The 16,630-nt window shown below is 36.8% G+C and overlaps 1 protein-coding gene across 3 annotated transcripts in view; it reads left to right on the plus strand.

The window, feature by feature from the left end:
- KIF16B (kinesin family member 16B) overlaps positions 1-16,630 on the plus strand; it is a 139,587-nt gene that overhangs the window by 64,270 nt on the left and 58,687 nt on the right. For 2 of the 3 annotated variants that reach the window (XM_036381065.1, XM_054514392.1), the window contains 8 exons: positions 664-783; positions 1,351-1,402; positions 2,597-2,734; positions 6,229-6,311; positions 6,501-6,589; positions 12,871-12,903; positions 13,243-13,296; positions 14,620-15,975. In XM_036381065.1, the coding sequence (XP_036236958.1) occupies positions 664-783; positions 1,351-1,402; positions 2,597-2,734; positions 6,229-6,311; positions 6,501-6,589; positions 12,871-12,903; positions 13,243-13,296; positions 14,620-15,975 (1,925 nt within the window). The remainder of the gene's footprint in view (positions 1-663; positions 784-1,350; positions 1,403-2,596; positions 2,735-6,228; positions 6,312-6,500; positions 6,590-12,870; positions 12,904-13,242; positions 13,297-14,619; positions 15,976-16,630) is intronic. The other variant, XM_054514391.1, reaches the window with a different exon arrangement.

Raw genomic sequence — 16,630 nt, forward strand, 5'->3', positions numbered from 1 at the left:
ATTGCATAGACTGTTGTGTACTATACAGTATGTTACTTTATCCAAGGCTGAAATCTCCCACTTGAAGTCCTGCTGAATGATGCTTAATGTATGGATGGCTGTACAATGTGGCCCAAGGAATTTTGAAGTATTGAAGTTATGTGCTGTGAATATTTCTTACATTTATTTACTACTGGCAATGCTTTTCTTCCATTGCATGATATTTCAACTGCTTAAGTTTACTGAATTGTCAGAGGTCTGGGGCTTTTATTGTGCAAAGTTCAGCTTACTGAAAGGACTGCTGAAAAGTTTTCTGCTTTCTGTTCTTTAGCTGTACTGAATGCTGAGGAGTTTGAAATTCTCCTTACCATTGTGAAAGGTAGCACATAGCTTGCTTTTAGACAACATTGCTTTGTTACACTCTTGATTGATGCTCCTTCTCTGGTATAGTTGAGCTGTTTGTCTGGTTTCCTTTAAATAACACCTTCACAGATTTCCTCAACAGCAAGCTTGGAGTGCTTAATAAAAGTAAAGAAGTCACTTTTAAAATGTAAAATCAAATCTAAAAAATTTCTCTTTCTATTGTGTGATATTACACAGAAAAAGGTTTAAATGTGGTTTAGAAAGAGTAGGAAGAGGGGTATTTCTTGCACAGCCTAATAAATAGACTTTTGTCCTTTATAGGAACAAACTTTGGCTCTGAGGAAAGAAGGGATAGGTGTTGTGTTAGATTCTGAGCTGCCTCATCTCATTGGCATTGATGATGATCTTCTCAGTACTGGTATCATCTTGTACCACCTGAAGGTAAATACACATCTGTGTTTCTGTAGCCTTTCTATGCCTTGTGACTCTTTTCAGTAGAAAAATTACAGTATTGATTTGCTATCCATAGATAGTGCTCATTACATTTCTGTGATAAGAAAAGCTCTTCATGCTTGTCTGCTGTAGTAAGAAAAGCTCTTAAGAGGTTGGAAATGATGAAATTAAAATATCTCTTCAGGTTTATCCTGAGAGTCAACTGGTTAAACAGCTATAGGTGTTTCATATTTTTGTCTGTATTGGTTTATTTTTTTATATGTATTGGTTTGTTATTAATGTTATAAAGCTTGACATTAGAATCTAAATCTGTATTGTCTCAAAACTATAAAGGTGGTTCTGCATCAGACAGTTGAAACTTGAATTTGCTTATAATATTATAAAATAAAGACTGTGAAAGCATTTTGAAAATGCTGCATGATTCCTTTTTTTCATGTATGTTTAAATATATATTTCATTCAGGTTACCCTGAGAAAGTGGAAGGATAAATTATATTCTTGTGGGGGAGATAAGGAGATTCCAACTGGAAATAATGTGTATTTCTCTCTTAATTAGGAGGGCCAAACATATGTTGGCCGAGAAGATGCTATCACAGAACAGGACATTGGTATGGAATTTGGCATTTTTATATTCTTTCTTCTTCCAGTATCCTAATATGTGGACTAAGCTTTGTATGTTTTTTTTCCCTTTTTCAGTTAGTTCTTCTGAGGTTGAAATATTTTAAGTTTTAGAAACTCTGAAAGCTGAATTGCATGGGATTTGCTTCAAAGAGCATGACTTGTAGCATAGCTTGTGGGCTTTCAGTATGCTCATGTACTTGCTACTAATTGATTTCTCACTTCTCTTGAAATAGCATCCTGTAATAATAGTGTCCTTTTTCATCTAGCACCTGTCTCAATTACTGCAAAATCATTCTCTTAACCTTTGTATAATGACAGCATTGTTAGACTATTATATGTAAGATAGTCTTGGGACTTCAGATTTGAGTTAAAAAAAAATTCTGAAAATTGGTAAAAATCTATTGGTTTTCCTACTGATTTCTTACCAATGCAACTAACTGCCAGATCTGGACTGTCCTATCATATAGGCTTTACATAAGTTCCTGAAAGGCGGTTTCATTAAATAAACTGCATCCTTTAATTCTTGGGTGAGAATCTGAGAGTCAAATAACTTAGTCTGGTAAATTTTCATGGGTCAAAAGTTGTCTGGATTTAAATTACTCTAATAATTTCCATGAAACTACCAAATTTGTGATGCCTTGTGGTATTAAGCAATGTACATAATCACACATTATTTGAAGGAAAATGGAAAGTAGCAGAACTGATTGACAAAAGCCCTGAATGTCATCAGATTTAAGAACTTTATTTCAGTCATCCTTTTGTCTACAATGGCATCTTATATCCTGTCTTTTCAGATTGAAGCCTAGTTTTCATTATTTCCTTGTGAAACTGGTCCAAGAATCTCTTTCTACAAATATGTGAATTGTACTTCACTGGTTTTTGGTTTTTATTGGAAAGAAAGGAGCATTTGCTAATCAGGTGTCAAAGCAGAGGAATAAAGACCATTACACCAAAAGATAAAAAAAAAGGAAAACCAACCCAGCACACTTCTTTCCTCTAGAATAAAACAATAAATATTTAAGGCATGCAGGATGTGATAAAGGAAGGAGGAAAACATTGTCCAGAATAAAGATACTTTCTCTGATATGTAGTGCAATGTGTTCTTAATAAAATATTATTAGCATGTTAATCTTACTAGTTGTGAGGAGTCCAATTATGTTATCTTATTTCTTTGTGTTTAGTCCTTCATGGCCTTGATCTGGAAAGTGAGCATTGCATCTTTGAAAATCTCAATGGAACTGTGAACCTCATCCCACTGAATGGAGCACAGTGTTCTGTGAATGGCATTCAGGTTACAGAACCCACACACCTCAACCAAGGTACTACCTAGCATAATGTCATTTTTCAGGCAACCTCTTTTCTTCTTCCTGGCAACAGCACTGAAAAAAATCTGCACGTGTATAAATGGATTAGTGTTTAATTAGATTTAATTTCATGTCTTCACAACTACAATCCAAAACCACCAGGAAAACCCCATGGTGTTTTGGTTGTCAAAGAATTGCCATGTGGTGAAAATAGAATTCCTTTGTAATTTCAACCACTGTTATGTTAATAACAATAATATAGATATCTACAGGACTAAAAGAATGTCAGAGACACCCCTGCCCCTCACCCCGAGTTTCAGGTTGGTCCTACTTAATACTACTGCCAACTTCTCTTGAGAACTGAGGAGATTGAGCTTGAGTGTCTGTTTGCTGCAGCTATAGGAAATGACAAAAAGGGGGAGGCTAACCTTAGGAGGTTTAGAGAGCTACAATTTTAATGTAAAAGCTCTAAAATCTGGAAATTAAAAAGCAGCCAGGACAGCTGGGAACAAAGATACCTTGTGTTGGCCTGGAAAGGACTGACTGACAGGTGAGCTGGTGAGTGCTGCAGGAGAGCTGCTCCATGTTTTATGTTCCAGGAGCACCCAGATTATCTTCCCATTTAGCAGGGAACTGAAAAATACCTGTTTAGGAGTGAGGCTGTGACACAGCTCAGGTGCTGAAAAACAATCTCACATTACTTCCCTGAAAAGAAGATTTCAGTGTAAGCTTAGGCTAACGAAAGTAGAACGCAGTGTTAAACAAGGGGAGTCTTGCATCCTTTCTGAACTCTAACAAATACTTCTGTAAAGGCTGCTTGCAGAAAGCAAGGTGGAAAGAGATAACATTGACACATTTTTTTTTAGTGCCTATATCTTCATGCAAAATGGGAGGCATATGTGCTTGTTTCTATTACAGGGGAAAAAGAAAAGCCCAGCCCTCTTGGTCTTAGGTTTGAGTAAATCTAAGCATTAATTCCAAACAGAAACATTGACATTAATAGGAAATAACACTGTAAACAATAAAATTTGAGTTGTGATGAATCATCTTTTCTTTATCCTGCAGCATTTTACAGGCAGAATGTTCAGTGTGCCTCAGAAAAAAAGTAGGAGTTTGGATGGTATTTCCCTCTTTCAGATGCATATTACAACTTGATTTTTGTACTGCTAAAAGTGGAAACATGACTTGTGGTATTTTCAGGGTCCCCAGTCGTGGGGAGGAAAGATGAATCTGACTCCATGTTCTCAGAATATACATACTATATATAATATATAATATAATAATATAAATTATGCTATACTAAAGCTATACTAAAGAATAGAGAAAGGATACAGACAGAAGGCTTGACAAGATACTAATGAAAAACTCATTTCTTCCACAGTCCTGACACAGCTGGACCATGATTGGTCATTAAGTAAAAACAATTCACATGAAACCAATCAAACAATGACCAGTTGGTAAACAATGTCCAAGCCACTTTCCAAAGCAGCAAAACACTGGAGAAGGGGATCAAATAATTATTGTTTGCATTTTTCTCTGAGGCTTCTCAGCTTCTCAGAAGAAGAAATCCTGGTGAAGGGATTTTTCAGGAAATATGATGGTGACAATGACTTTTTTTCCCTCATAAATTTCTTTGGACAAAAATTTGCCACTCAAAGGGGAAAGGGTTGCTAAGTTGTAAAAAGCAGCTGCCTAAGCTGACCTTTTGTGTGTGTAAGGAGACTGAGTCTGAGAGGAATGTGACATTAGGTGTGCAAAACTAATGATAACACTAGTTTAAGGACTCGTGTGGAATCTATTTATCTCAGCTGTTTTAGCATTTAGTCTCACAGCATGAAGTGCCAGGGTCCTTAAATACCTGCTTTTAGGTAACACTGATTAACTGCTGATATATTTAAATGTTTCCGTTCATCATTAATAGCTGTTCATTTGAAAATGTGTGACATTTTTAGACCATCATGGAGCTCAAAAATAATAAGAGGCATGGTAATTAATTGCCATTTCATTTTATGGATTTCTTCTATCATTTGCAAATTCTTGCTAATGTGGTGTTTTTGTTAAGGTAATTGAGTTGACATTCACAATTAGTTTGTCATTTACCTTAAATATATCCTCACCTTAGAACACATTTCCAGGGGTTTGGGCCAAACTGTCAACACTTCTGTACTTAAAAGAGAAACCTAGGAGTTATTCAAATGACCCATCATTTAGGACTGACTCTCATGTGCTTCTTATTAAGTCTCTCTCTTCTGTCTTCCTTGATGAAATTTATGAAGTTAGGGACACATATCTGTAACTATTAATGCTGAAAATTTAATTTATTTACGTTGCTTCCACCTAGTGAAGTGGTCGCAAATGTTTGCAATTATTTTTATCTTCACTTGAAAGCAACTGAAGGAATTTCATACAGATTTATGAAAGGTAATTATTTTTGAGATTTGACTGACGTAAACTGCAAATATAATCCAAAATTGAGGTGTTGTGTAGAAAGCAAGAAGTGATTGTAGTGCTTTTTGCCATGTATTTGCTAACACTGGATCACCTATTTTGAGTTGATGTTCTTAATTAAACTGATTTTAAGAGAAGCATTCCTTCTGCATTCCTGTGAGTGTAATGGACTCCTTTTTAAAATTGCTCTGTACTGACTGACAGATAAATGCTTGATTCACCTGAGCTGGTGAACTTGGGAGACTTCCATGTTTTGACATCACTGACAATATACTTCTTAGTAGGGAAGAAGTATTAATTAATCTTGGTACTATTGTCTTTAAAATATGATAAGAATTACTCAGAATCTCTTTATTTGTGACTATACCTTAACTGATTAAATACAATAATAGATGTGCATTGAGCAATATGAGCGATTCAAGGTTCTTCCATCAGAAAATAGCTGGTGGATATTAAAGTCTAATAATCCTATTGAATTGAATTGTACAATCCTATTGTATTGAATAACAAACAGTAAACTTCAGTGTTCCACTTGGAGAAGAAAAATGTGAGAGTGCAAATAATGGAAATCTGGAGCTTTTAGTGTAGCTGGATTCAAACCTGACCAGTGATCAGTAGCAGATGGACAAGTTTGTTCTTGCTCACATTTACAGATGTTCCTGTTAAATCTGCATCAGCTGGTGGCTTCCAAAGTAGTACTGTTGAAGAGCATGTAGACTGGGGCTATATTCCCCAATCACATTGGGGCAGCTGCTTCCTCTCCCTGTGTTTATTCTTTAACTGAGCTCCATGAACATGACTGACCTTGAGTCAGTCACATTCATGCAGTGTGTGAACCATGTGTGGGTTTCATTTTTGTTGAAGTAGGAAGAGGAAAGAATACCCTGTATGCATCAGTTAAGGTAGCTGTGACTATGCATGGTGAAACACTTGCCAAAATGCATTTTCATTTAGTTCTTGCTTAATGGAAGTCTTTGCTTACACATTGCATGTCTGAAAAATTACAAGGTACTTTGAGCTGCAGAATGTTGTGAGTCAGTGGTGTGTGGTTTTTCCATCAGGTGCTGTTATATTACTTGGAAGAACCAACATGTTTCGCTTTAACCACCCTAAAGAAGCTGCTAAGCTAAGAGAGAAAAGAAAGGTGAGATTAAATCAGTGTTTGGTAAATTTAAACCTTTTCACAATTTTGTTTCTAGCATAGATATGTCTTATATGTCTTGATTGTTGTAGAATGCCTTTTTTCATTTGCTTCATGTACTTTAGTTGATATTTCATCAAAGTAAGAGTTTGTAAGCATGTCTAATACTTTTATTTTATGGTCTGTTGTTAGAGTGGACTGCTATCTTCCTTCAGCTTGTCTATGACTGATCTTTCTAAATCTTGTGAGAATTTGTCAGCAGTTATGCTTTATAATCCAGGGTGAGTATATTCTAAAACACAGTTGCTATAATTCCAGTCATTCTTCATTTTAGCTGTTTGAAATGTTCCAGAAGCATTATGACTAAAGCAGTTCAGCAAAATAATGACATGGCAAATGTTATTTCTGTTTTTTCTTCAGAATTATGAGTTAACTATTTTTCCTGAGAAAAATGCATTTTGAACGGAAAATTAAGATTTCTTGAGTTCATATAATACCAATACAAGCATAAAAAGGCTGAGCAATGAATGTCTTGTATTCTCTGCCAGTACATCTGAGTAAGCGGCCAAATTAAAATATGGAAAAAAGTTTTATTATGCAGTTACAATGACATAGAATGCTTATGGTAGAGGAGCTGTTTTTAGTGATTTTTTTCATTGTTCCTAAAGTGACTTATAGAGAACTAGTGGTGTTTTGTTCTAATTTTTTTTTCCATAGCTAGGGCCTGTGTTTTGAGTATGAGATGAGGCAATTTATCCACCTATGTGTTTTTGAAAAATTGACTGTAAATTGAATTATATCCTTGGATAGTGCAGCTGTATTCCCAAGTTTTACTTGGGAATCTCTCTTTATCCTTTAGAAAGATTGTACAGGTAATAATAACTTGTAGTTAAAGAATGTCTGGAATTCAGGGAGTGTGTTTAGTAACACTGCTTCAAATGTGACTGTTACTCTTTTGCTACTGAGCTAGTTACAGGGATCTCAAGATTGTGAACTGGTTGCTAATAAATGACATTCTATTTTCAGATAGGGATGGTAAAGAAGATAAAAACCCCATAATATAAGTATATTTTCCTATTTCTTCAGCTTTTCAAATAATTGAATCTAAAAACTTTCAGTGACAGTTGCTAGTATGATGTTTTTGGTGAGTTGGGGTCCTGGCTGTTGTTACCTCTGGTTATTGTTGAGCTGTCTTGGGCTTTTCCCTGCCTGATGATGTTATTCTGCTATAATATTGTTATGAATACTTGTATTATCCTGGATACTACTGACCTTAACTCTGCAGTCAGCATAGAATAGGGCAGATTGTTTCAGCATTGCCTCACTAGTCTCTCAGATTTACAGCAAAATATAATGGTATGGACAAGGCCCAGTTGAAGGTGAGCTTAAAAATGATTTCCCAACCAAAGCAGTCTTCCTGTCTTCAGATAATGCCAAATTCATGCCTTACAGAAAGGATTTTTCCTTTTATATAAAAAAACCCCACCAGAAACAGAGCTCTACAGATCAGTAGAAGATAACACCTTCTGTAATTGATACATCTTTATGGACAGCAGTTAGGCAACAGGAGCTTTTCAGCTTAGGCTGGGGTACTTGACAATTTTAAATTTGTTTATGTTGATGCTAATGCTGTTTTTTTAACATCTCCTCTTCAAACAGCAGAGGAATTTTTCTGATTGTGCGGTGAAGTTGTCACAAAAAGATAATTGTTCAGAAGGTGTTATTTTGAGGGTAATGGAGCTGGGATAAATGCAAGTTAAATATGTTTTGGATAAAGCAGACTCCAAACTCTCTACTTCCAGCTAAGAATATTGCCAAGCAAGTGCTGTGCTGGTTATTCTTCTTAGTGGTGACTGTGTTCAGTCAGGATGAAGCATTAAATGAGATTATCAAAGGCAGGGTAATTGTACCTGGGAAGTGGGGTAGAGCAACTTGCATTCTGGAAAAGTGCAGAATGGAAAAGATTATCCTACATTAAATCTACTTTGTTGGGGATTGTTTATTTGTTTATTTTATCAGGAACAATGCTTCCTACAACAGATTGGAGTGTCATTTTCTCTCAACATGACATTGTACTGCTGACCACCAGTGCAGGCCAAGATTCAGTAGCTGGCCCTTTGGGGTTTTTTCTGTGCAGTTTTTGTGGCTGACTAGCATTCTGTCTGTTGTTAATTTAGCCTTTCCTTCCAGTGTCAGTATTAATGACCTAAAGGGGTAGCTAAATTTGCAACTTTTGTAGGCTGCAATAAGGATTCTGGTGGAATCAATGCCAGAAGAGCCTGTGGGGTATTACCTTCAGTTGTGAGATCAACATGGTGGATCTTGCTTCCTGTGAAAACCAGCATTGTCCTTAACAGTGTTTTCAGATGGGTGATTTGTTCTTGTTTATGCCTTTTTGTTTGGCTGTTGATTTCCCATATGTGGGAAACTATCTTGTTGCATAAAATTTTGGCTTAATGTGCAGAATTCTTTTTTCTACTTCTTCTCAGTCTTTGTTTTTAATCTAGTGTCATGGAACACTGCTTCAGATAATGAGCTTTGGATAAAATAGAATTTTGCATGTAGATTTATGTAGAAGATGTCATTTTTGGACCTTTTGTTAGCTACATGATACTTTAACTGTAAAACTACTGATGAGAAACCTTGGTCTTGTCATGGGTTTATTTCATGATCCAGTTACTAAAGTTCTTAGAAGTGCCTCTGCCTGAATTAAGGTGAAAATGGTGACAATAGTATGGGTTTTTTATTTGATAGTAAATATGAGAGGGAGAGAAAGAAAGAAATAAAAAATAGATGGGGGGGGACAGAAAGGGCTCGAGAGAGACAGAATAAGGAAAATATCACCACTCCATGGATCCCAGTGATGCTCTGTTGATCCTCTCCAGCTGGTCTTCTTGGTGGTGAAGGTCCCCAAAAAAAGAATAGAATCCAGGGGGTTTACACACACTCAGGCTAGGTAGGAAAGCCCAGTCACCTCCCTATTGGGGGGGAGTTTGCCATTGTCTGTGTGGCATCATGTGCAACCCTGTGGTGCAAGGCTTCAGGAATGACTCTGGGGGGGCACTTTGGGGGGTTTTTGATGGATTATGGCACCCCCTCAGCTGCCAGCCATGTGAATGTCCCATGGATGTGGCCTATGGGGTTGGGGCTTCCACAGCTGGGCCAGTTTGTGTTGGGAGGGTGGGTGTCCAGTGCCTCTGACCAGAGGCTGCATCTGAAACCTCCTCCACCCCCCCCGCATGATTTTGGGTTGGGGGGGAGTCTGTGTAAACCTGGCTTCTGCAGGCTCTGGTCTCTCCCACCCCAAACTCAGCCAGGGAAGAATATTTGCTGCATTTGCCTTTTTGTGGATGCATTCCTCTCCTTCAGCTTTGTTTGTTTTTTTCCTAGGCCTGAGATGATTGAAGAATGGGTTTTCCCTTTATCTAATTTTAGTAATTTAACTTACAGTCCAGTCAGGTATCTTCAGGGAGGCTTCTTTGGTTGTAGCTTCTTTCTGCAGTTTTTGTTATAACAAGCAAAACTTTTAATCAATGTTTGAGGCATGAACTACTTCAGCCTCTGACAGTTTAGTATAGGAGATTTGGTTTGTTTTTTTTTTACTAATCTCATTAATTGGCATACTGAACAGCATTGTAACATCTCTGTAGTCCTGCCAGTACTCAGTCTTTCCAAACAGCTGTAGTATCAGATTGCACTTTTGTGCTGTGCAGATTAAGCTACTGTAGTACTGTGCTTGTGGAGCTGACTTCATTTCTCTGCAGCTTATCTACACTGCTGTTATCACTAGATATGGCACACTTTCCAGGAAAATGGTGTCTATTTAATTCAACACTGATCAGATTAAGTTCCTTTGTGGTAGATCTACAAAAGAAGAAAGAGTAGATTCTAGTCTTTAATATCTGTGTGTTTCTTTTTAATTTCAAGCTAATATGCTTTTTCTATTCACAGTAGTGCTCACATGAATAAAGGGAATAGAGGTTATGTGAAAAAGATTTTTATTAGGATAGACTAAACACAAAAACATCAGTCTTGCATGTGTGCTTCATAAAACTGGCAGTGATTTGTTATAGCCCCTGTGGTTTTAGTTTTTTTCTTTTGTGATGCTGAGGGGTTTTTTTGTAGTAGCTTTTTAGAAAAGTAAGGTTACTTCAGTCAGGCCTGTCCTGCCTCTCCAAATTCTCTTTTGTCCTGAAATAACTTTGAGCCCACAATGAGTTTGAAGGAAATATTCCACAAGTCTCAAAAGTGGTGAGTTCCTAAATATATTAAGAAAATAGGCAGCCAGCTAAGGAAGACTACGGAATCATTCTTAGCCCTGCAGAGGAGAGGCTGCACCTTAGAGAATGGAGATATTGTGAATAACCTCATTGTTGGAGAGCCTTCATTGGAGCTCTGACCACTGTAGGCATCTCCAGGTAGCAGCCACTCTTGTCTTCACAGAGGTATTTAGTGTCTATAATGTACTGAACATGAATTTTTTAAAACACCTCAGTGTTGTATTTGGAGGTTGTTGACTGGAGTGGTAATGATCCATATTTTTCTTTGGGGAAGAACCATTTTCACTGAAAAAAGAACCAGATTTGCACAATTCATTCCTTTTTCATGATCAACTTTTTGGGCACCTCCAGCTTCATTTCAGTCTAAGGTAAAACTGATTGTCATAATGCCATGGTTGAAGGTTTTAGGGACAATTCCTCAAAGAGAAGATCACAGAATTTTTAATCACTGCTCTGTTTCTATACCAGACTGATTGCTGTGCTGGTTCATTTTCTTAGTACTGGATCTCAGTCAAAAGTTAGTTACCATTTTTATGCTTATAAAAAATATATCTGCCAAATTATATGTTTTATAGGACAGTCAAAACACCAAAAGGTTTTGCTCTGGGTTTTGCATGTTATGTTAGCTGATCTAACATTTTCCTTCATTGTGGCTTAACCAAGCATGGGAATACAGTCAAATTGTTCTTTGCCAACTGTCTAAGCAAAGATGCTCTACATCTAATAGTGCCCAAAGGAAACCTGCATTTCCACAAGCCAGAGCTATATTCCCCAGGGTCTGTATTACTTTGGACTGAAATAATGATGGCATTTTATCAGCCAAGCCCTAGGTAAGAAGTGATAGCTAAAAGCTCTGAATTTCACATAGCAGATCACAGCCAAAGGGAGAAATTTTGTGGTATAGCTTTAATAAAAAAAAGGGGGGAAGGAAAACCCAAAGCACATGTTAACCACTGGATTAAGTTTTTGCTTCCTGAAAGCCCCCAAGATTGCTGCTTGTTCCCTTTCAGCACTCTGTGCATTTTGCATCCACTTTGTGGATTTGTGCAGCATTGCTGCTGCAGCAGTTGTGATCAAATTAAAAATTCTGGGTTATCATCATCTATCCTTGTGCTGTAAAGTTCAAGTGTGATGGGACTCTTGGTGAGACAGTTACATGAAAGCTTGAATGGATCTGGGTCTAAAAATCTACATTGGCTAATCACTTAGGGATTGTAGAAGACATTTTTTTAAAATGAATTTGTGAGAAATAGGGGAAAATGAAATACAGGATTTGTAAAGGTAGTCATTCTTCCTTATTGCAGCCATTACAAAGATGCTTCTTGAACGTGCATGAACCACAGTTTTTTACAATAGCTTTATAAATGGTAGATTATTAGTGTACTATTTGCATATTTCCAAGGGCAGTTTCTTTTTGTTGTATGCATTTCGATGACTTTAAAAAGAAACATTAAAAATTCCTTAGTTTTAGAAACCTATCTGTGTAGTTGTGATGACAATGTCTTAAACTGCAGTTTAGAAAAAACTTGAAGTTAACTTATGGGGCAGTCTTGCAATTTTTTCAGTATTTATGGACTGCTTCACTAACTTGCATGTCCTTATACTGTAACAAGCCTGAAATAACTGAATGTGGGTATATTTGGTTGAGTAATTTAATCCATAAGTTCTTTCTGCTTTTTTAGTATTTGTTATTAAAAACTTCCTTAAATAACAGATAAATCTTTCAAATGAAATTAAGAAAAATACTTGTGTACAGCTGTAATAAAAGCTGATATTAAAAAAATTACATAAACTGCTCTCCCATGCTTATTCAGAACCTTGTCAAACTAAATGTATTAAAATCTCAATGTGTTTTAAATGAATGGGTTTGAATTGTGTTCTCTGCTTGAATATGCTGTTTGGGATTTTTCAGCCCCCACTGATTACATCCTAGGAATGGTTGGGATTTTTTTCTTTTGCTTGGAAGGAAATGGCAGAATTATTAGCACACACTGCTGTAGTTTTGCAGCCCTTTCCCTTCTCAGAAGTGGATAAGTTAATAAACCATGGGATGAAGAGAATTACTTTAGCTGTCATTGGCATTTGAAAAATGTTTAGAAAGAGTAATTACTTGAATTCCTCTTCTGAGATGTAATATGATGAATGTTCTATGAATCTAACCAATTTAACCTCCAATAAAACAAAGAGCTGTTGATTTTAAAGTATTCTGTCCTGCTAATATGTTTTTTCTATCAATTCCTTTCTCAATTGATCCCTCTGTTTCCCCCTGCCTCCCATGGCAGTCTTTTCCCTGTAAAAGGACCAATCTGTCTAAGGTAGAGAAATTACATTTCTGTGTATTGATTGCCTTGTCTGCATGTAGTTAACTCACAGAGGCTATGCTAATCATCTGTATGTCTTGCTTCACTTTACTTTTTGAATACTTTTTCCCCAGAAATTAATTTTTTTCTATTTATACTCGTGTCAGCATGTTACCTAATTTGTAACCTTAATGAAGGAATATTTTCTGTTCTTGTAAGAAGTAGTCTTACAAAACTTCATTTGTATCATTATTATCTAAACAAAAAGAAAATTGCATCATGTCATCATGTCTTCCTATTTTTGTGATATTCAGAAAACAACCATTTTGCTGTATTCTTTTTTTTTTTAATCAGGCTAGAATTTGAGAGACAGCAACGAGAGGAGCTTGAAAAATTAGAAAGTAAAAGGTAACCTTGTTCTCTGTGGTGTTTATGTGTGTGTGTGTGTCTGTATATACAAGTTAGAAACTCCTTTGCATCATGAATTTGGAATCACAGTGTTATTCAGCAAGTAGACAATCCTGAGTAGCTGAATTGGAGCTAACTGATATTTAGCAAAGGAACAGTGGGTAGATTGTACAGATACATTATATTACCCTTGCCCTTTATTTTCATGGCTTTTCTTTAAAAGATGGCAAATTACCTTCTTAATTAGTATCTCGTTTTTATGGTTTATTTGTCTTTGGATTGAAATGTGATAGGAGAAACGTGTTCTGCTTTTCTCATATCTAACTGTGGTGTGGAATGGGCACACTAATCATGCTTTTCAGAACATTATGTGGAAGTTGGTTTGAAATTCAAAAGAAAGCATTGTTATAAGCTGGCAAACTGAGTTGATTGTTTTGGCTCATCATACCTGCTGAGACTGTGGAAGTGATAGCTGTTCCTTGTTACAGATCTCAGCACTGATTAGATTCAAAAGCTGAAAACCTTTCAGCCTTCTCAGCTTTAGATGGTGTGCTCCATTTTGATAGAGCTCTTTATGCAGTTGGACTAAGTGAAGTAAACTCAGAAAAATCCTGAAGCACTGACAGATACTATTCAGCAACTAATGTAACACAGGATCACTGATACTTATTGCTTTTTGTTATGTTGGTGGAATTTGAATTCAGATTGTGCAGAAATATATTTGCTTGTACTTTAATTCTTCTGACTTCTGGCAAAATAACCAGTTGACTTGCAGGTTGTCTCTGCTTGCATTATGGGGATAATGGTAACCCTCAAGTAAGAGGGATTACACAGGACATAATAATTTCTCAAATCTTAGAATTCTGTTTATCAGTAATTCAGTTTGAGTTACCTAAAGTGAAAACATTGCTTTAATTCATCTGTTGGCTTAAATTTGGTGAGGCAAATTGCTAATCAAGTCCTTCCATACAAGTTTTTGTGCATGAGAATGTATGTATGTAAAAAAAAAATACATATTTACTCTGCACTGTGTGCATGGCTATGTTCTATTAATATTTTTATTTGATTTTACAGAACTAACGCAGTCTAATTTTTAATAAGTGCTATATAGCATGTCTTCATATAACTTTATATATCCACAGCTTTTTATACTGATACAGACTATATGAATCTCTTTTTGATTTGTCTCATGCACTGTCATTTCCAAGCAATGAAGGATCTTAATCTGTAGCAAAATAAAACTATTGAAAAAATAAATGGCTATATATAGTAAAAAGATCTTAGTTTAAACCTTTTTAACTTCATGTAAATGTTTTACTGTAGGAAACAAATAGAAGAGATGGAAGAAAAACAGAAATCTGACAAAGCAGAACTTGTAAGAATGCAGCAAGAAGTGGAGTCACAGCGCAAAGAGACAGAAATAGTTCAGCTGCAAATCCGAAAACAGGAGGAGAGTCTGAAACGAAGAAGTGTTCACATTGAAAGCAGGTTAAAGGATTTGCTGGCTGAAAAAGAAAAATTTGAAGAGGAGAGATTGAGAGAACAACAGGAGATAGAGCTTCAAAGGAAAAAGCAGCAGGAAGAAATTTTTGCCCGGGTCAAAGAGGAGTTGCAGCGACTCCATGAACTTAATCATAATGAAAAAGTAGAGAAAATGCAGATTTTTCGTGAACTAGAAAAACTGAAAAAGGAAAAAGATGAGCAGTATCTTAAGCTGGAATCAGAAAAAAAGAGACTTGAAGAACAGGAAAGAGAACAGGTGATGCTGGTGGCTCACCTGGAGGAACAGCTTCGAGAGAAGCAGGTCATGATAGAGCTCCTGAAGAGAGGGGATGTGCAAAGACTAGAAGAAGAGAGAAGAAATCTTGAAGAGATCAGAGAATCTCTTTTGAGAGTCAAGGAAGCCCGATCTGAAGGTGATGAAAACCATGAAGAATTAGAAAAAGCACAGCATGATTTCATAGAGTTTAAAAGGAAACAGCTGGAACAGCTGGCTATTTTGGAAAAAGATTTAATTCAACAAATGGATCACCTAGAAAAAGAAATAGCAGATGAAAAAAGAGATCTGGAGCACTTAAAATTTGCACATGAAGAACCTTTAAATCTCAAGAGAGATGATGATAACTTTATGGATGCCATACTCAAGGCTGAAGAAGTTGACAAGATAAAGCCAGTGGAATACAGGCTCCAATCTAAAATACGCCAGCTTGAGTACCTGACGAGTAATCATTTGCCAGCTCTGCTGGAGGAAAAACAAAGAGCTTCAGAAGTCCTTGACAGGGGCTTGTTAGGGTTAGATAATACTCTCTATCAAATAGAGAAAGAAATAGAAGAAAAAGAAGAGCAGCTTGCCCAGTATAGGGCTAGCACAAATCAGCTGCAGCAGCTACAAGAAACCTTTGAGTTCGCTGCCAACGTAGCCCGGCAGGAAGGGAAGGTTCGGAAAAAGGAAAAAGAAATCCTTGAATCAAGGGAAAAGCAGCAGAGAGAGGCACTGGAGCAAGCTGTTGCTAAGTTAGAAAGGAGGCATTCTGCTTTGCAGCGCCGTTCCACCATAGACTTTGAAATTGAGGAGCAGAAACAGAAGCTGGCCACCTTGAACCACAGCTGTGGTGAACAGGCGGGGCTGCAGGCAAGTCTGGAAGCTGAACAGAAAGCGCTTGAGCAAGACCGAGAACGGTGAGTGCTGCAGTGCCTTCCATTTATCAGGACCTGTCCACAAAAGGGCAAGTGTGGCATTCACATTCTCTGAAAAATCCCTTTGCCCAGGATTTTTCTCCTGGGAAACAGAGAAGCCTCAGAGAAAAAGGAAAACAATGCTTATCTCATTTGCTTCTCTTGTGTTTTGCTCATGTGGAAAGTGTTTGTTTCACCCACAGGTGATTGTTTCATTGGGTTCTGGTGTGAATTGTTTTGGCTCAATGGCCAGTCAGTGCCAAGCTGTGTTGGGACTCTGGAAAGAGTCACAAGCTTTCATTATTATCCTTTTTAGCATTCAGTAAGAATCCATTCTGTATTCTTTAGTATAGTATTCTTAAATATAATATAGTATCATAAATAATAAATTAGCCTTCTGAGAGCATGGAGACAGATTGATCATTCCTGCCTTCATCAGGGCACCCCACAAATACAATAGGGAATGATCTTATACCTTGGATGTTGAGAGCACAGCTTGTTCAGTGTCCCAGTACTTATGTTTCTTCATGAGTTTCAAGTAGCTTACCCAGAACTGAAACTCTACTGCTTTTTAAAGGATTTTTGCTCACTTATTGAGTTCTGTTATGTTTGGATACTTCTCCCATCCTCAGCGGGATATTATTTGCATTAGCCATCA

This window comes from Molothrus ater, chromosome 3 (genome assembly GCF_012460135.2).
Source record: "Molothrus ater isolate BHLD 08-10-18 breed brown headed cowbird chromosome 3, BPBGC_Mater_1.1, whole genome shotgun sequence".
NCBI lineage: Eukaryota > Metazoa > Chordata > Aves > Passeriformes > Icteridae > Molothrus > Molothrus ater.